This window comes from Bos taurus, chromosome 7 (assembly GCF_002263795.3).
Source record: "Bos taurus isolate L1 Dominette 01449 registration number 42190680 breed Hereford chromosome 7, ARS-UCD2.0, whole genome shotgun sequence".
NCBI classification, from domain to species: Eukaryota; Metazoa; Chordata; class Mammalia; order Artiodactyla; family Bovidae; genus Bos; species Bos taurus.
The window spans coordinates 101,932,539-101,954,174 of NC_037334.1; the positions used below are offsets into that span (position 1 = coordinate 101,932,539).

General features: G+C 38.7%; 1 protein-coding gene across 2 annotated transcripts in view; it reads left to right on the forward strand.

The window, feature by feature from the left end:
• Positions 1 to 21,636, forward strand: part of PAM (peptidylglycine alpha-amidating monooxygenase) — a 333,859-nt gene that overhangs the window by 181,950 nt on the left and 130,273 nt on the right. For both annotated transcript variants that reach the window (XM_005209762.5, NM_173948.2), the window contains 2 exon segments: positions 6,755 to 6,812; positions 19,400 to 19,487. In XM_005209762.5, coding sequence (XP_005209819.1) covers positions 6,755 to 6,812; positions 19,400 to 19,487 — 146 coding nt within the window.

Sequence of the window (21,636 nt, forward strand, 5' to 3'; positions counted from 1 at the left end):
GCTTTGGTTATCGTTTCAAAGGATACCTGAGGAAAGTTACCAGACACCTAGTTCACAGTATAACATTTCTAAGGCCCACTAACAGAGAACAACCAACTTGCAAATAGCCACAGATACAAGCAGAAGGGCCATATTCAGGTAAAGCTCGGTCTTGTTGTCTGTTTCTACATTTGTTTGTATCATCACAATGCATAGTCTCCTTTAGAAAGGTAGTCTGCAGGGATTCTTTAAGCCTGAACAATAAAAGGCATGTGAGGATATTATCCAAACAGGATCAAATGATTGTGCTCAACACTCGAATCTGAATGGTACCTCTGGTTTCCCAAAACAAAAATTACTGATTTTATGTGAATAGTTTTCATGTGCAATAGTATACAGGTGGTTTTGTCTGTCCCATATTAATTTACATAAGGAGTCAATTTTATTAACTACTTGTTCTGTAGAATTCACTGCATCTCTGTCTCACAAATGACTAAATCAAAATAAAGAACATTTGGTTCTTAAATGTCGTAAGCAAAGTGTACTGATCTCTATTGTCTACATGAGACTTCTTGGCTTAAGATGGGTAATAATAGAATATAATGGGAGTTCTTTAGTAATAAGTGTTTTCCTTCTGTTTCATTTCTACTACACTACCGTCTTTTGTCAGGAAAACGTGCTTTTCCTGGATAGTTTCCAACAGCAGCAGTAAAGAGGCATCAGCAATATCATATCCCTCCCGATTCAGATTTGGCTGATGTGCCATAAAAGATAGCAAGAGGAGACATGGCTACATACACTCACGTTATCTCTCCCTTCTTGTGCCTCGGAGCCTTATGCGAGCAGTCTGAATCCGCAGTATTTTACAGATAGTCCCCTGGCACCGAGCGCAGATACAGCGTTCTTCCCACAGAGAGAAAAAGAGGACTCGTGATGATGATGTATGGAAAATTGTGAACGGTTGCCCTGGCAGTTTAGGTTGAGTTATAGAAGCATCCTTTCTAGGACAGTGTGTTCAAATGAAAAAAACGATTATAATGGGCAGTTAGGTGCTGTATTTGTGTCTCCAGAATGTTAGAAAGTGTTGGAGAGAAACATTGATCTGAATTACGTGTCGGTTTTCAAATTGCTTTACCTTACGAAAACAAAATCATGACAAAATTAAATAATTGCAGCTGTAGTTCACCGCAGTTCATCAACTAGCTCTCATGAAATGTTTGCAGGTACTCTTGAAAATTTAGAGGACTTGGGCTAAAACTTCTTAAATTTTATCTCTTTGATTTCTTTACTTATCCCATGAATCAAATGAACAACGACATTGTGTCTGAGAACTGACATTGCCTTTTCAAACATTAGAGAGATTTGAAAAACAACCTTTTTGGTAGCTTCTTTCTATAGTGGAAAGCGAAGTGCTTTAGCAAACTGGGGTCAAATTCTATTTCGTAAGTTTCTTAAGAATTATTGCTTTTTAATTGCAAGTGACCTTCTTGAACTTCAGTTTTCTCATCTTCATTTATTTACTTGCTGGCCATGCTGCATGTCTCGTGGGATCTTAGTTTCCTTACTGTAGATCGAACCCAGGCCCTTGGCAGTGAAAGTACCGAGTCCTAACCACTGGACCACCACAGAATTCCCTCCATCTTTACAGTAATGTCTATAATGCCTATCTGGTGATGTTATCATGATAAATCATTATGATGTAAGGTTCTATTAATAGAGTGAAGTTAGAAGGCTCAATAAATGTTCTACCTTTTACAAGGTATCATATGCTAAGTACTGATCATATGTTTAAATCAGTTGAATTTTTTGTAATGTTGAATGATCGAGATTGTGGGGTCGTATTTACCTAATCAGAATACTGTTAAATATCGTTTTTGGTGTTCATTCTGAAAAATATCACAATTGGTTACTTATATCACTGATATAATAATTTTATTTCTTTGAGAGATGTATCAATACAGGTTTTTTTTTTTTAATATTGTTGCCTTACGAGGGTTGCTTTAAAAAAAAAAGTTTCTCATCAGAGGGTTGGTTGTAGTTAACTATGTGATTACATGTCAGTATGGTCTTAAACTGACCACTCAATACTTACAGCCTGGAATTTAAAGTACTATCCATTCTTGGTGACCTGCTATAGAAATTAACCTATATTGATGAAACAGTATTTTGTAATCACCTAAATAATCTTTCTCATCCCCTTATAATAAGCTTATAATAGTTTGGCAAAGGCCATTATCTAATCCATTCTTAAACAAATTACATATCTTATAAAAAAGTTACTCATTTATTTAAGAAGAGTCTTAAATTTTATTTAAAATATAGGACTTGCTACTGCTGCTGCTAAGTCACTTCAGTTGTGTCTGACTCTGTGCAGCCCCATAGACAGCAGCCCACCAGGCTCCTCCGTCCATGGGATTTTCCAGGCAAGAGTACTGGAGTTGGGTGCCATTGCCTTCTCCGAAAATATAGGACTTAGTCTCATAGAAAAACGGAGATACGAAGGTTGAAAGACTCCCCAGAATCACAGTTTAACAGGGTTAAAACTTCATGGCAAGCAACTGACAAGAAAGATGCATAGTTATTTCTAATCATCTGGAAGACATAGATTTGAAGATTTTTAATCCTAATTCTGACCCTAATTACTTGGCTTTATGTGGATCGATAACCTTTCTGTGAAAGTCTTCATTTCTATAAAAAAGATGCAGTGCCTATTAAACCTCCTCACAGCATAATTGTGAGAAGAAAATAAAGTAACACAAAAGCGTGCTTACTTTTTTACTCAGCCGCCCTAAGGGAGACAGACCTTGAAGATCTGGCTTCTCCCATTGAACTATGTAAGTGACCCCTAGGAACATTTCTTCAAAGAACTTGAGCTTTCAACTTAATTCTAGGAACCAAACTGTGGCACCAGAATACTTCAGAACAAAATCACTGGTACTTTTTATAGTTGCAGAGAAAAGAATAATTACTTTTCTGTTATTCTTTGTTCTATTGAGCTGTGATCGTCAGAGCTTTCAGCTGAAGGCTAATTATTGATCTGATACACATTGTAATTTTTAATGTGCTCATTTTTTAAAAAAGAAGAGTCTTACCTTTTTTCTAACAGAATTATTCTCTATCTTGAAAATGGGGCATATGATGATGCATGGTAGACCATTGACACAGTGTCTACTATAGACTCTCCAAAAATAATTTTGTAGGGTACTGTTTATTCTGTGGAAGACCTTTGTCATCTTTTCTCTCTTTTTAAAAAAAAAAAAACCTGGCTTTAACACAATAGAAAAGAAACATTTGAAATCTGAACACATTCTTATTATTAGGGAAGTTATAAGCAAGAAATAAAAATCTATATAAGAAAGACATTCTCGAGCTATTCTGTCATTTAAAATTATGCAGCTGATGATAAGGATGATAAGAGCAAGAATTACATGTGGTTCTCATCCATTCTGAGTATAAATAGTAGTTCTATTTATTCTGTATCAGTCCATCCTAAAGGAAATCAGTCCTGAATATTCATTGGAAGGACTGATGCTGAAGCTGAAACTCCAATACTTTGACCGCCTGATGCGAAGAACTGACTCATTTGGAAAGACCCTGATGCTGGGAAAGATTGAAGGTGGGAGGAGAAGGGGACAACAGAGGATGAGATGGTTGGATGGCATCACTGACTCAATGGACATGGGTTTGACTAAAGTCTGGGAGATGGTGATGGACAGTGAGGCCTGGCGTGCTGCAGTCCATGGGGTCACAAAGAGTCGGACACAACTGAGCGACTGTACTGAACTGAACTGACTGAACCATTATTAGTTACATCTAATTAGTTTGTTTTTTAGTTTTTTGTTTTTAATCGAAAGAACCAACTTGCTGAATTTGACATACATGTCTACGCCTGTAACTTGTCTATTCCAAAAACAGCTTGAGGGTGGCTTATGATAAAATCAAAGGTAAAATAAAACCCCCAAATTAGAAGTTCAAATTTAAAAGAACTTCTCTTTGGTTTGCTTTTCATTGGAACCTTTGGTTCCTTTCTTGTTATAAGTGTTTACTTAGCGATTTTAAATTTACTTTTGATTGGCATTCACTTCTAAGTCATTGATTGTTCTATGGCTTTGAGTGACCTGTAGTGCCTAAGGCACTCTGCTTGTGTTCAGATCCCAGCTCTTCACTTGTTAATGTACATGGTCACTGGTTAAAGTGGGAAGAATAGTTTTGCTTTGTTTTTCAGTAAAAAACTTGGAAATAAGGAAGGAGGTCCAGCGTGAGTTGAGTTCGCCTTCGCTGAAATGAAAAGGAAAGGCCCTGAGGGGGCTGAGGTGGTTAGTCCAGGAGACTAGGCCATCTGGATTTGTTGATTGGCACTTCTCCAGAGGAAAAGCAAACTGGTCCGATCGTTATGACAGGAGGCAGTGATGTAAATTAGAGTAAGGCAGCCAGTGGCCGAGAACTAGGGCAGAACTATCTCCTTGATGTGAGAAGACAGTTCTGGGTGGAAGATTTACAATGCACAGAGGCAGAGGAAGGATTCACAGTTGCCAGCCTTCTAAAGTGACTGCACTAAGAGGGGTTCAGGAGCCGATCTGCACACTGCTAGGTCTTGGCTAGAGTGATTGGGAGTTACCTAGACCTTGGTCTGCCTCATCTGTTAAATGAAGATAATAGTAGTACTTGTATCGTGGGAATGTTTGAAGGATCGAAGGAGTTATACAGTACATGTAAAGTGCTTCGAGCAGTGCTTGCTCATAAAGCTGTCAACAGATGCTAGTTACTACTCCTACTATCTTTAAAGGAGTATCTCTGTATCGTATTAGGGCTTCCCAGGTGGCACTCAGGGTAAAGAATCCACCTGCCAACGCAGCGGACCTGGGTTTGATCCCTGGGTCGGGAAGATTCCGTGGAGGAGGAAATTGCAACCCACTTCAGTAATCTTGCTTGGAAAAATCCCATGGACAGAGGAGCTCTGGCGGGCTACAGTCCATGGGGGTCGCACAGAGCCAGAAACAACTGAGCACACACACACACCTATCATATTGGACTGTTTTTGTTATTAAATGGTATAATACACATAAAACATTGAGAACCATGCCTGGCACATAATAAGAATTCAGTAACTATTGGCTGGAAATAGTAGCAGCAGCAGCTATGTGTGTGTGTTAGTTGCTCAGTCGTGTCCTACTCTTTGAAATCCCGTGGACTGTTGTCTGCCAGGCTCCTCTGTCCATGGAATTCTCCAGGCAAGAATACTGTAGTGGGTTGCCATTCTCTTCTCCAGGGGATCTTCCCAACCCAGGGATCAAACCCAGGTCTCCCGCATTGTGGGCAGATTCATTACCATCCGAGCCACCAGGAAAGCCCAACAGCAGTGATAGTAGCCACGAATATCTTTCAGTCCTGAAATACTCATAGCTCAGGATGATCAAATAGAAGGGAATCTTGAATTTATTACTATTTCTGTTAGAACAGAATAGGTCTGTTTTGTAACATTAGAAATTCAAAGATAGGAAAATATTCATGAGTAATCTTGTACATGATTATAAGATCTATAAGCATTATTAATATTTTGCTAGTATATTTCTTAAGTTCTGGATACAGAAGCTACATCTCCAGCATTTATGTGGCTTAACCTTCTTGCTGTGCAACCTTCGACATCTCCCAGCCTGTTTCCTTCTAACCAAAATAAAAGTGAACCTAAGTAATTATAAAGCCCGTTAAGAAATGAAACAGATTGTTCAACTAGAAGAAATAGTGTATACAAAAGTAATGATAAAGACTGAATCATATTTATGTAATTTTTCTAATTTTAAGATATTTCTTTGATGTGTATTTGAATCTCCTTGCAAGGCAGAAATGAAAAAAGAGGTTCAAATTTCACAGTTGTGGCGCTGACCAGTAGGTTTAAAGAAACTCAGATGATCTGTGTCCATGTTTGTGGAGTCTCTTGATTCCACCACTGTGCAGTAATAATCCATAAAGTATGAGTTATTAAATGGGTTCAGTCTCTATTTGTATTGGGTATATTACCAATCACAGCACATACTTCACTGCATATGGATTTTCATTAAGAAAGTGAATGCACATATCAACAGATCCCCATTATCCTTACTTTGCAGTTTTTATCAATAAAATCTTATTGTCAGTATACTTAATAGTGGAAAATAGCAACTTAGATAAGAGACTGAAAACTGGAAAAGAAAGAATAACTTTAATTAACGTTGATTTCTTCAGTGCTCTACATAAAAATTTTAAAGAGAGAACAACCAAATATATGTATTAAAACCACCCTTTATTCACTATGTCTTTGAAATTAATATTTTAATTCTGTTAAATTAATAATTTAATAAAGTAATTCTGGAAATTAAATATTTAATTATGCATATAGCAAAGATGGTCAAAACTAACTCCTACATTTTAAAATCAAATGCATTGAAATATTTTACTATTTCTGTAGACTGTTTAAAATATTGCCTTTTAACTGTGACAGTACTAGAAATATTACTCAAATTTATTTTAACAAATAGGATTTAGCATCATTTTACAAATCAGATTATATATGGAATTTTCTAAATAAGCATTTAGAAGAGAGTCATAGAAAAATGTTTCGAGTACCTAAGTTCTAGACTTAGCCCTTGCATTCATCTGGCACCCAACATTTGACAGATAACCTCACCTCAGATGGACCAGTAGTCCTTTTTCAGTCACAGAGCCCACGCTTTTACAAGTTATTTCTTCGTCGTTAGCAGCAGTTTAATTTGAATTTTGTGTCTTTCTTTCTTCACAGTCTGATACGTACTTCTGCATGTCAGTGCGTTTGCCAATGGATGAGGAAGCCTTCGTGAGTAAGTATTAATTGGATGGTGCAGAGGGGTGGGCCATGGAAGGAAAGGCAGCTATTTGAGATCAGTGAAAGGTTCTCTTTGATGGTTATGAGCGCGTTAATCTTCTACTGTCAGTTTCTGAAACACATTGATAATGCCTAATGCAGGAATACTACTAGTGAGCCACTGAGAGACAAGCTTACTAACTGTATCTGGAGAGACTCGTGAGGAATAGTAGTTAAGGGGCTGCATGCAGATGTCAGTGGCCGCAAGCACCATGTGGCCCATTTATAGAGGACTGGCTTTCTGTCTGGCTGGATGCTTCATTCCGCTCCACTCAGTGGACCCTCTGTTTACCTGCTGGTTCATGCTATAAATCGACTGCACTTAGATCAGCACTGGGGGATGTAAGATTTTACCTGTCTGACAGGTGGATGGGTAGGAAGGCATGGAAGTAGAGAATAAGAGAAGGAAGAGCAGGAGGGAGGGAGAGGGGGAGGACAGACTCTGCCGTCTATAGAGTCAGAGGACACTTAAATGACAGCTCCTTCCCCAGCTGAGCCTTTCAATCAGACGGGAAATGTGACAGAGCACCATCTGTTTTCATCTGGGTTGTTTTAATTTAAACATGCTTTATGACAGACTTTCAACTGTTTGGGGAAGATGTGTGATTGGCAAATTATTCATGGATTTGCTCCCCTTGCCTTACTTTTCTGTTTTGAAAAGTTGATTTCGAAGAGAAAGTGCTGGTAATGAGAGTTTGTACTTTGGTGCCTTGAGACTAACCTCCAACTGGGCTGTCTGAAATGGCAATTATGTGAATCACAAAACGTGTATAGTAGCCTTGGGGCCATCGGAGGATGAACTTTCATGAGGCGTTCTTCACAGAAAAATATATTACAGATCTTCAAATCCAGAACAATGTGCATCAGGTTTTTTTCACATATTTTGGTGGCAGTCACAACAGAAAATACAGCCTGTACCAACACTCTCTAAACAAAACTTGCTCCATAGTTAATTCCTAGAAATAAGTCAGACCTTGGAAAGCTGAGCATTGCCTGACTGACATTCCTTTGTGTAATCATTGAATATTATTAGGAAGAAAGTTAGAAAGTTGGTGCTTCTAGATCCTGAACTTTAAAAGGGACAAAAGTAATTCTTAAGTTTCGAATTGTCATGCTTTGAGTAACACTAAAAGTGGTTTAGGATATAAATTCATAATTAAAGTACTAACAGTAAAGCTTTCTTCAATCATATCCACATATTTGACAGCCTAGGAGAAAATAATGTTTGCTAATAAAAAGAAACTGTACCTGAAGTTTTTTTTCCTAATTTTGTATTTTCTTTGTCCGAGTTTGGGGTAGACTTGATTGCTCCTGTTTTTGAAGAGAAGGCCACTCTACACACCTGTGTAAATATGTTAGTCGTGTTTCAGAGCAGTACTATGGGTCTCACATTAACAGGTTCCTGGTTTGTTTCTGGAGGTAGTGGTAAATGATGTCAGAGCTGGTGACTCGAAGGCCTATAAATATATATCCTGGAATGTGTGATTGCGCTCCTAGTAGAAATGTGTTTACTTTCACGTAACTTAAAGTTGAAAGTACAAGTCAGTATATTCAGTCAAGAAAAATATTTACAGGAAACACATAAAGGGCCATATTAGAACCAGGGTATTAAATGTTTGTCCATTTTTCTTAGGCAACTTGAAGGATCATATAAGAATTATAACTACCAGGTTGGCCAGAAAGTTCTTTCGGGTTTTTCCATCAGGTGTTAATGAAAACCCCAAATGAACTTTTTGGCCAACGCAATATCTTCAGTATTTCTTCTTTATTGCTGGGAGGACTGCATGAAGACTAATCATTTTGTCACCTGTTCAAAACATGATTATCTTCAGTGTTAATCCTTTAATTTACCACCCCCAGGAGATTTTTGGTTGCCATTGTTTACATAATTCAGCAACCACAGAAGTTTAGGTGTAGGCAAAATAGAACTGGAAAACCGAAAACCAAAGAGAAGTACCAATTCTTTACATATTTGCATGTGTAATCTCATTAATTCTTAGGATGACACTGTTAGTTGTTGTGTTTTTACAGAGAAACGGAAATAGGAACATCTGTGTCTGTGGTTTAATCAGGTCCTAGGACAGTAGTGGTCCTATTAAAGGAATACTTGTTCTTAGAGTCAACCCACCACCAGCCATCGTTTACTGAGGACTTGCCAGACACTAAGATACTGAAAACTAAGCATATTTAAGCTATTTTACGGAAGAAGCAAGAGGTCAGAGAGCTTAAGGAACATGCCCAAGCTTTTTACTGTGTGTGTGCTGCTTCCCTGAATGCCATTCAAATCGTAACAGATGTAGGTGTGGGGATGATGACATAGGGACTAGAGGGGAGAAGTTAGCAAATGCATAGAAGAAGCTGAAATACAGCAGAAGCGCATTGCTATCTTCCTCACACGAGAAACAAGTATTCCGTAATTCCTTACTGGGAACACTCTGGGCAGTTCTGCAAGAAAGGTAAACTGCAAACTGTCTTACAAAATAAAACCCAATACACATGAAGATGTAAAGATTTGCAGAAGGAAAAGGGCTTATATGTTGGAAGGGTAATTAAACATAATGTATCCTAATTCCCAAAGTGAAAGGTAATACTTGTGAGGTAACCAAGGCTTTTCCATGAATGAAACTTTGGCCTTTTTGTGGGTTGTCTGAAATTCTGGGTCTCAGGGCACCTTATCATAAGATTAAATGTGGTTAAAAATGAAGATTTGCAAAGACCTGTAAAACTTTGTTCATTTAAGACACTTAAAAATATTTTATATTTATATATTTAATATATTTATATTTTATTTTTATATATTATATATTTAAAATATTTTTAATATGAAATAATATTTTGTATTTAAATTTTTATATTTATATATATATATTATATTTTGTTTTCATTGTGCTGTAAAAATGTTTGAATGCTACAGGGCAGCAATAGAGACACCAACATAGATAATGGACTTGTGGACACAGTAGGGGAAGGAGAGGGTGGGACAAGCTGGGAGAGCAGCCTTGACATATATACATGACCACGTGTAAAACAGCCAGCCAGCGGGGAGCTGCCGTGTAACACAGGGAGCCCAACCCAGTGCTCTGCGATGACCTAGAGGGGTGGGATAGGGGGAGGAGTGTGCGAGGGAGCCTCAAGAGGGAGGGTTTATATGTATACATATAGCTGATTCATGTTGTACAGCAGAAACTAGCACCTAATTATAAAGCAATTATAGTCCAATTTAAAAATAAATTAAAAAAAAATTAAAAGCCAGCAGGCATGGTAAGGACTCAGAAGCTGCTTGCCTATTACATGAGTGGATACTAAAAAAAAGTGTTCTGTTTGCACATTTTCTAAGGCAATATATTGAATAGTAGACAGTTTACTCTTTTGTCTTAAATTGTAATTGTTTGAATATAAGGGAATAATTGTTTTTTTAAGAAAAACCACTTGTTCATAAATCAGCAAATTTTTAAAAATCCTATTATGTGCCAGTTATTGGGCTAGCCCTGGGGATGTGGTATGTTACAAATTCAAGGAAATCACAACGTGGCAGGATTCTAGGAGACAAGAATACAAATGTTACAACATAGGAAAAGGACTTTCTCCCTTGCTTTTTAAATTTCTGAAGAAATTCCCAAAAGGCAGACTGTTTATGAGGACTAAAACAAACTCTTCTGATAGTGGTAAAACCCCAAATTACATTTGAGTAATTTTTAATTCTGGCTTTATGCTTATGCAACTAATTATGTAACATGTAAATAAACATATATCTTAATTTTGAGAGGATACCATCACAGTTGTCATGGAATTTTATGTGCATATGTCTGTAATATGTACATACAAGCCTATCCAACATGCTTGATGTGTTTATATGTTGGCGTTGAGTTACTAAATATGAATAAAAGTAGATGTTTCAGAAAATACTCTAATGAAGATAAGTATAATTTTTATATTTTTAAGAAAATCATAGCTTCCTCTAGAACATTACTTTTGTTTTTGTTTTTTAATAAAGAGCCACAGAATTGGAACAGGCGAGGGTATGAGAAAATCTACATTTGACCACTGAACTGTGATGCTGTCTAAAAGGTGTTTTATAGACACTCAGAAGAATTGGCTCTGACAGCAGCCCACTCAGCCAAGAAATTTGACTGTCATCTTCATCCACTTGCTTTTCCTCACATGGATGACCAGTAAATAAATGTGTCTTTTCCTTAGTGAATGATGGCAGGTCCCTATCTATCAAATTGCACTATACAAATGAGATAGAAGCATCGAATTTAGAAATAGACAAAAATTCATCTAATGATGCATTGCTTTTCGTTTTCTTGGGCTTTTCTGTTGAATGCAGAACACAGCAGAATTGTACAGTTAGATTCGGGTATTTCCAAACGTGAGCTTTCTTAAACAAAGCACATGTTAAGGTGATATTGGGGTACTTCAAAAACTGTGGGCACAGTCTAATTTTGATCGTGTTTATGGGTCAGCTACATAGTGTGACTGTAGAGACCAAGGTCTGGCAGGATACAGTGCTCATTTACCCGTATCTTATGGCCTTGACAGCCATAAATATTGAATAGAAGGGTGTGTGTGTGAGTGTCTGTCCCCATGCAATTACTCTGTCACCTTTCTGCTCCCAATTAGTTGACTACGCATGCCCTCCCTTCTCTCTTCACCTAGGGTTGTCTCCAACATGAATAATTTAGTCTCTGTCTTCCACACGACCATCGGGTACCTTCCAGCAGGCACCCTTGGAGGCTATTCTCATTTCTTAGTGCAGGCCACTTGGAGAGAGCTGAAATAGCACAAATAAGATGCAGTGTACTGGCGGTCTGTGATGACTAGATAAAATCTCATTCGCTTGCTGCTCATCATGAACAAGAAACTGTTGCTATATACTCTGTCTCAGCTCTGTATTTCTCGAATGTCTTCTATCATCTGCTCCAAATACCCACGTTTCCAACATGACAACCCCCAAACCTCCAGAGTTTTGTCAGGTAATAAAAAAAAAAATTAGGAAGAGTAGGAACCATTTCATTATATTTTATGAAACTGAGAGTTAGAAATGTCTTCAATTGATGCATCTGGAGGTCTCCAAAAAGTAACTGACAGGTTGACAAAGCTGTTTTAATGCCATAGTGTCAAAATGCCACCCCTCCTCACTCCCCAGAAAATGGCCAATTCTTAAAGCCCAGGGTTGAATCAGGTTTGCTGTATAAAACGTCCTTCAGTGTCTGCAGCTTCTTGGCATTTTGACAGTTGTTCGAAGTAGCCATTTCAACTATTGCAGTGGGGACAATTTCAGTGGCCGGCTCTGAAAAGACCAATGTGAACTATTTCAGTCAGAAAAAAAAAAATCTCATGAGAGAAATGGCAAGGTTTGATCTGGATCTGGGAGGATGGTCTGTTTGGATCTGCAGAGGGAGGAGAATGTTCTAGCTGCCAACCATATGAGCGCTTAATTTTTGGAGCATATTGGGCTCACACGTGAGCCTCACCTCTTGCAGGCTGCACGGCCATGGGCAGTCACTCAGCCTCTCTTTCCTTCAGCCTCATCTGTTAAGGGAGGAAGGACCAGACTCACAAGGCCATTGTGAACCATAAGTGAGCCATGCACAAGGTAGAAAGTGAAAGTGTTGATCACTCAGTTGTGTCCTGCTCTTTGCGACTCCATGGATGTGAGAGTTGGACTATATAGAAAGTTGGAGTGCCGAAAAATTGATGCTTTGGAACTGCAGTGTTGGAGAAGACTCTTGAGAGTCCCTTGGACTGCAAGGAGATCCAACCAGTCCATCCTAAAGGAAATCAGTCCTGAATATTCATTGGAAGGACTGATGCTGAAGCTGAAACTCTAATACTTTGGCCACCTGATGTGAAGAACTGACTCACTGGAAAAGACCCTGATGCTGGGAAAGATTGAAGGTAGGAGGAGAAGGGGACGACAGAGGATGAGATGGCTGGATGGCATCACCGACTCAATGGACTTGAGTTTGAGTAAACTCTGGAAGTTGGTGATGGACAGGGAGGCCTGGCATGCTGTGGTCCATGGGGTTGCAAAGAGTAGGACATGACTGAGCTCTAAACTGAACTAAACTGGACTGTTGCCCACCAGGCTCCCCTGTCCATAGGATTTCAAGAACACTGGAGTGGGTTGCCATTCCCATCTCTGGGGGATCTTCCCGACCCAGTGATCGAACCCAGGTCTTCTGCATTGCAAGGAGATTCTATTTTTTTGTGTGTGTTTGTTTGTTTTGTTTTGTTTTTGGCTGTGTTATTTATTTATTTTTATTTTATTTTTAAACTTTATATAATTGTATTAGTTTTGCCAAATATCAAAATGAATCCGCCACAGGTATACATGTGTTCCCCATCCTGGACCCTCCTCCCTCCTCCCTCCCCATACCATCCCTCTGGGTCGTCCCAGTGCTGCAGCCCCAAGCATCCAGTATCGTGCATCGAACCTGGACTGGCAAGCTACCGGTGAAGCCCGCAGGGTAAGCCTTCAGTCAGGGTTAGTGGGTGTGGTTAGTAGGTGAGAAGGGCAGCCAGTGAGAGCTCAGACTGGATGTTGGAGGTTGTCTTGTTGGAATCATGGCGAGGTGTCAGAGACTGCTGGAGGATTCTGGAAAGGCAATAAGGGGACTGTGGGTTTGCTTTTCTGGGAAATTAATAGGGGGATGTTATAGAGATGACATTACAAAAACAGGGCTTAATGAAGCTTATGCTGTTTTATCTTGCATAGCCTGACTGATAAAGTCTATTTATTGATTGTTTAGTTGGTTCTGGCATATACCGGAAAGTTTCCTTTTAAAAGGTATATCATCTAGAAGTTTAATTCTTTTTGGTGCTGAAATTCCTTTATTCGGCAGTAAGGATTGTTTCACTTGAAATTTGCACTCGATTTATAGGCCCTCTCAGGTGTCTTATTTCTTGGTTAATTTGGCAACAGTCGCTTAAAGTCCTCATAAAACATGTTAAGGATTCTTTCTGAATTGTACATCATGGTCCAAGCTAGCGAGAGCTAACGACAACTTTTCTATTAAACTTTCTGATTAAAAATGTTCAAGCAGAGGTCTTTATTTTAGTGTAGAATTGCTTTATGGTTTGTGGGAAGCTGGCAGGAGATAATGTAATATGCCATTGCTGTGGGTCTTCAGCAAGCTGCCAAATGGACTCCGCTGCTGTGAGCTTTACAATTATCTGAACCTTTCTCGCCCAACTGCAAGATTATGAACATTAAAGCTGATCATATCCTACACTTAAATTACCATTTTTGCATTATCTTCAGTTCCTATGAATAGTTCTTGAAATATAATCTTTATTTTTTTTTGGAAAGCAAATGTTTATGGGAATGATATTAAGGGCCAGGAATTTTAATTATGACAACTTTTATACATTATTATTTCTTGAACCTTATGCCTATTTTTCTCAATATTGAAAATGGCTTGAAAGCAGTAGGATTATTAGAAAACTGACTCTGTTGCAGACGTGAATCACCAGGGGCCCCATTTGTATGCTTGCTTCAGACCTGTGCCCTAAAATGAATTTAGGTGATACAGCTAATTTTGTCTGATGTAATATAGCATTCCAGTGATCTCAGTGATTAAATCAGTGATCTGATTTAATAAAACAATTCTAAAGGGTCAACTGATTTTTGCCTTCAAAAGGTTTTATAAATTTGTTTTAAAAGAAATCTTGTTTTTACTGTTTACCCTGTACATTTGAAAGAGCTAGATAATCCAAGTTAACTAAAATAAGTTAACTAAACTCTTGAGGATGCTCACATAATAGAACATAGTCAGCCACTAAAAGTGTTGACTGCTGTCGGGATCACCTCTCATTCACCTGTGAAATTTTGCAAAGATGTGCTTGCCTGGAACGGCCTCTGTAGATTCAAAAAAAGCTACTGATAGGGTAAGAGGCAGAGCTGATCCAGGGTTGACCATGAGTGCCTGTATTTTAAATCAGCTCCATAGGGTAATTCTGAAGCATAGCACTAGTGAAAAGTACTGTTGACGAAAAATTGTTTAATAGCATGTAGAAATTTCCACAGTATGTGAAATAAGCTGTTTACTGTGTATAGTATGATTCCACTGGGAGAAAAAAAGAAACAAAGTTAACAGTTTTCTCCGATGATATATACAGGCAATAATTTAGGAATGCCTAATCTCTGGAGATTCAGACTTGCATTTGCAAGTCAGTTCTTTATTTGACAGGTTAATTATCCATGTCTATAGTACTTTTTAAACATGGATAAGTGGAGTCCCTTGGACTGCAAAGAGATCAAACCAGTCCATCCTAAAGGAAATCAGTCCTGAATGTTCATTGGAAGGGCAGATGCTGAAGCTGAAACTCCAATACTTTGGCCACGTGATGCGAAGAACTGACTCAATGGAAGAGACCCTAATGCTGGAAAAGATTGAAGGCAGGAGAAGAAGGGGACGACAGAGGATGAGATGGTTGGATGGTATCACTGATTCAATGGACACAAGTTTGAGTAAACTCCAGGAGTTGGTGATGGACAGGGAGGCCTGGCATGCCTCAATCCATGGGGTTGCAGAGTCTGACACAACTGAGCGACTGAACTGAACTAACTGACTGATAATATTTCCTTACTGCCTTCCTTTGCTCCCATTTCCAGTGGCCTTTGGGAGTAGGTTATATGTGTACATTGTTATCTTCTAAATTGCATATTGCTTCACTTGGCTATGTGGGTTCTTTGAAATATTTCCACATCCTGAGTCTGGCAAATACATCAGAATTTGACATGCAGACCTGGATATCCTCTTTGGAAAGGAAAAATGGAGAGAAAGCCAAATACTAGATGAAATTCTCTCCTAGATCACATTTTTAGAAAATGTCATGGCCCTGATTGTAGTCTGATGTGAGCTAAAAGAGGCCATAAATCCTGAACGAGCTCATGCAATTAGAACAAATTTTGCTTAGAACTCCAGAAAATAGGCCTAGTTCTCTCTGCTCGGGATGCCCACACATGTACTTTCAAGTCTTTCCTTTCAGATGGCTCTATTCTCCCGGAAATCCTCCAGCCTATGCACTTTCAGCATCATCACATTTCCTTTAATTAATGTTCTTGAGTCACTATTTCTGGAGTCTCAGGCCTTTGAAAAACGTATTTGTTTTCTAGCCCTTACTGACACTTCCTTGCCTGTAAAATTTTCCCTGGTCTTATCCATCAGGCGGTCTGAACTGCTCACACCTACTGGGACCGAAGAACCACTTCCGCTTAAGCAGCTGTCATCTTATTATTGAGTTAGAAGAGTCAGCGGCACTTCTAATCTTACCAGGTGTAATCGTCCCCTGCATTCGCACAAGGCTGTGTTTTGCCTTTTGGTCACCATCTCAGGGCCGCCTTTGTTTATTCTGCCTGTCAGAATCACACACTTAAAGGTGCAGTTGTTTTCATTATTATCTGCTACCTCTCTTTCCCTTGATCCTTTATTTCTTTCCGTGTATGTTCGGAGAAAAAGAAAGAAGGGGGAATTTAAGATGTGATTTTTAACTGTTTTTCCATAGTCTATTTTGTGCAGTGTTGAAATCTCTAGCATAGTTGTCTGTGTATCCTATGCTCATGGACCTTATTCCCTCGGGGTGGAGGGTCTTCTCTTGCAAAGTCAGGACTCATAAGTAGGAGTGGGACAAACCCGGTGAATGAACCTGTCAGCCTGATCTTTTCCCAGGTGACCTCTGCCCAGTACTTGCAGCAGGCCCTTCAATGAAATCGTCCAACTCTTGCCTTATTTTTGCTGTTTTACGGCATCTACTGTTTGATTTACATTTACACTTGGATATGCCATTCCTTTTGCTGGATGTGTGTTTCAACTTGGAGTGAGTTTTGCTTTGAGTTTTAATTATATGAATAGTTTGACAGTATATTCTTTCTTCAGGAGATGAGGGAGATGGCTAGTTGTTTGTTTCCACTCTGTACCAATAATTTACTTAGCATTTAAATTAGATCCTGAGTTTCTGGAGAATGTATAAGTCAGTGAGAATCAGTTTTTATGAGGGGAAACTCTGAGGGATTTTCTTTTGCTAGCACTAACAGATATTGATTTGTTTCTCATTATAGAAACTGAAATTAAACACATATCTAGGAAGAGTTCAGTGTGGGACAAATGAGTGGTTCTGAAAATAGTATGTCAGACAAGGAAAAAAAATTAGAAAATGGCTCGAGAAGTTGTACTTTGAATAATGTTTGCCCTTTACAAAGGACAGTGAGAAGATCCTCTTCATAAGCAGCAGCCCCGCACAAAACTCCTGGCTTTCCTTGCTAATGAAAAGCCGCAGAGACTGTGTGTTGTTGTCTTCATGATCTGTTCTCCCAGCAGGTCTCCTCTCTGTCCCTACCTGAATCTTTTGCTTCATATTTCATTTTATAAATTTAAAGAGAGCCCACTCTTCTTCCAAAAAGGTTTTTGCTTTGTTTCACAACAGTACACACACTGCATTACTATAAGAGAAAACACAGTTGGGGTCTTCTGCACAGCTCCTAAGAGCTCAGACCTTTCCCTAAAACTGTCCTGAACCTTTTCTGTGGTTCCTGCTGTCACCTCTGGTGCTTTTGTCTATCCCCATGGCTTCAGGGCTCAGTTTTTGAGTGGTTTCCAAACATGTCGTTCCCTGACCTCTTCCTTGAATAAGAGACATGTAATCCCAATCTTCTCCTGGATCATTCCACCTGAATTTTTAGCTGAGACCTCGAACTCACATATTTATGTAACAGTATAATCCTTGATAAAATGCATGTGGCCGTGTTGGTTTATTACCAGAATTTCCAGAATGACTCAGTCATAAAGAAAGCTGTTCATATAATCCACCCATAACCAAAGAATCTAAGGGGACTGGGAACCATGTCATCATCTACATCGATTCTGAAAAAGCAGAGCAGTCAGCCTCTTGTTTGACAACCCATCATAGACTGGCCTAGGGATAGATATTGAAAACAAACAAACAGTGGGAGGTAGGTTTAGTCAGACTAAAGAGTTATAGTAACGCAGAGAATGATAGAAATCATTTGACAAAAAGTAATATAAAATAACAAATTGCATCATATACCAAAATAAGTATAAGGTGAGTAGAAGACAAAGGCCAGTTATTCCCCAAGGTTTTTAAAATTTGCCTCTTTCGAAGACCGATCCCCTGGGAGAATTCTGGAAGGGAGGAAGGAAACCCTGCACTCAGCTTGAGAGTGAGCCTACGGGGGTGGAATCCCTCTTGCGTTTCTCTTGTTAATTTAGGCTTGGTGGTGGTATGATTTTCTGTGGTTCGTGTGAACTGTTGTAATTTCTAATTGCTTCTTTCCTTCCGCAGTATACTCAGTCTCCTAGGCTTGCTGCATTCTTTGGTAATAGGAAACACAGCCTCAGGTTACATCAAGTCCATCTCCCTGCTGTCCTGTCTCGGTTATCTTTTTAGATAGTGGTATGAGAAGATGTGATTTTTAGGCTTTAAATTCTTGTTTCCAGGGCAGTGAATGAAAGGCTCTGTATTTCCCATGGAAGCCGTGAGTCAGGGTGGCTCATGGTGGGCACCTTGCATTTCCTGACCAAGCACACCATGCGTGCCATCGTGCTCTCGTTGATGCAGAGCAACTCTTATTTTATAAATATGCATGTCTCAGATACACGGTTCCGCAGTAAGTGGTATTTTATTAATTTCGTAAGATAGAGAAAAAGAGCTAGAAGATGAAGCTTTGCATACACCCAAGAGTGTTTAGCATTTGTATCTGTAAAGATGACTTGAAAACTGCCCACTAGGGCAGCATTTTGAATGTGGATGAAAGGAGATAAGCCAACCCCAAAGCAGGAAAGAGCTCATGCTGGGCATGATCATACTAAATAACTTATCCCTGATTCCTCTGTGTTAGCTCTGAGCTGACTTGTTTATTTTAATGGCCTTCAACCACTGTTCTTGGGACAAGATGAGACATAGCACTGTGTCATTTTCAATACACGATGCTTTAACAAGTGCACGGTGTTCATTCTGGACATTTTTATTCTTCTGTGTTTTTGGAAAGATATACTTTGCCACTTTTCTTTTCTAGTAACTTGCTTTTCCATGCCACAATCCGGTGACTATTGTTATTTTAAGAAGGTAATAAATTTGTGTTATGAATCCTTTTCCTCGTGCTTTGACCGCTCACTGTTTCAGTGCAGTGTGTGCAGTGTTGAGTGGTCTCAGAACTTTACCAAGATCTGCAAGGAAATACACTGTGAATATGTAGCCTAGAGCTTTCATTTTGTACCCACATGATCTCTCATCACTTTAAAAGAGAGCTTTAGTAAGTGCGTGTGAGTATATCTGTAGTTTCAGCATCTTGTTTTCTCTTTTATTAACTAATAGTTTACTATCCTACTGGATTAAATTATCCATTCATGTTCATCTTAAGGAGTAAATAATGTATATAACCAGAGCATTCTATCATAAGAGCATCAAGACATCTGTATTAGACAGCTTTTCAAAATATTGAATGCTGGGGTCTCTTGTGACACTTGTACACAGAAGTAAAACTTATATTCAGGATCATGTATCATTTTCTCTTAACAGTTGACTTCAAACCCCGTGCCAGCATGGATACTGTCCATCATATGTTACTGTTTGGATGCAATATGCCAGCGTCCACTGGAAATTACTGGTAAGGGATGGATGGGGTCATAGTACAAAGGGGTGGAGAAAATGTATTTTTTGTTAGGACAAAGTGCATCTTTGCAAATATTTTACAGCTGATTAATAATTAGGCAGAATATTTCTTTTTTAGAAAAGAGTTGTTCCTTTGCATCTCACGGTTATCATGGTTTGATTTTCACAGTTGTTCATTCTGCTGTGGCACAGCCATCAGTCTTTGTCACTGACTTAATGAATATATGCTCATTGTCAGAGATAATGTGTCAAGGTGGAGACAGCTTGTAGAGAAACACTGAAACCGAGATGATGGATACCCTGATGTTTATTTTTTTAAGTTCATGATTCAACCCAAAGAGTACCATGGATCTGTTCGTTGAGTCCTCTTATCCCATTTGCTGTGCTAGTTGGCCTGTATACACCATTTAAAATGAAAACGAAAATTTTGTGTAAGTGTCTCTTCAAGCAAGTATTACCCTGCTCCAGAGATGAGGAGTCTGAAGCTCAAAGAGTCAGTGACTTGCGCAAGGTAACACGGCTGGCTGGAGTCACACCAGGACTGAACCCTGGGTTTTCTGGTTCCAAATCCAAAGTTATTTCTGTTTTACCACACTGCCTCCCATTTATTCAAGTAACTGTTGCAGTTTTAGAATCTATTTTAATCACTGTAGTGAATCTTAATATCTTGTCATGAACAATCAATAAGCATCTATTAAATGTCTGTTATATGCCAACACTGCAGCAGGTGCTGGGGGATGTTCTCAGATAAACAGATATATTTTCCACCCCCAGAAACTTACAGCATAATTGTGGTGAAATCTTCCCTTTCATTTTATCCTCTGGGAGTTCATGAAGATCAGTGATCTTTGAAAATAGCCATGCATTTTTAGCCTCATATTTTGCACCTCTAGCTGGAATCACCCTTGCGTATTTAGCAGACCAGAATGACTGGTGTGTCCTACTTTGCGTTTGGAAAGGGACCGCTCTGTGCTCCTGTCCCTGCATAGTCACGGAGACTGATAGACCTTTCTCTGCGCACCCTAATAGTCATCAGGCTGGTTCAAGGCACGCAGCAGCTGCTTTCTAGCCACTTTTATAATAAACAATTGTAATATGTGTTTGGAACTGTTAAAAGCACAGGGCAATTAGTGGAAATCTCCCTGGACCAAGTTCCATCAAAGCGTTTGTTAATAGGCTTAAGTTATTTGAGGAAAGGAGTGTATTGTAGGAAGCCGGCTCACAGGACTGGGTGTGTGGAAAAATGGAGTCAGCAAATCACAGTTAATACCCTGTGACGTCAACATTCCAGATTTTGCTCTTTAGTAAATTTTTGTAAATAAAATCCTGGGGATTAAAAGATTATTCTGTGACAGCTTTTCCTGAATCTTGTTCAGCAAATCACATATTCTGGTTTTTATGTTTTAAAAATATTTCTTGTGAAATGAGTGATATTTACCTTTGAATTAGAATTAGTGAAAATAGCTAGAGGGTATGTAAGTTTTTAAAATCTGCTTTAGCTTCACCATAATTCAAGGGAATGAGTGAAAAAATAAAATAGCACTGAAATGTTATCATGGCTTTAATTACTAAGAAAAAGTATATAAAGTGAACGAAGCCTGATTCACCATTTTCATGTTTAGGGAATATCAAAAGAAACATATTATTCTGACTCTTTTAAAATATTAATATCCTTAAATGTACTATTTCAAAATTAAGTTTATAAAATATATTTTCCAAAAGACTTCAAGGTTGGGGGAAAAAATTCAAATAAAAATGTATGTGAAAGTGAAAACAGCCATTTTGAGATAAATAATTGCTGTCGTATTTTTTTTGTTTGTTTTTTTTTGCTAAAATTATTACTTGAAAGGCATCATATAGAGTAAACGTGTAATGAACTATCTAGATTCCATTGGTAAATTATTTATTCCATGTGGGCTGGCCTTGATTTTTTCACTGTAGCAAGGGACTGACACTAGATCGTTGACAGAACTCCTCTGTGCTCTAAAATTTCATAATTCTATGAATATAAATTGCATGCAAATACTGAGTCAGATTGGAAAGGCATCATTGTCAGGAGTTGGAGACGTGACTGAGTTGTACCAGTTGACTCATCTCAAGCAGGCTGGCCACTGCGTTTTGCCATTGAGTTGCATCACTGAGTG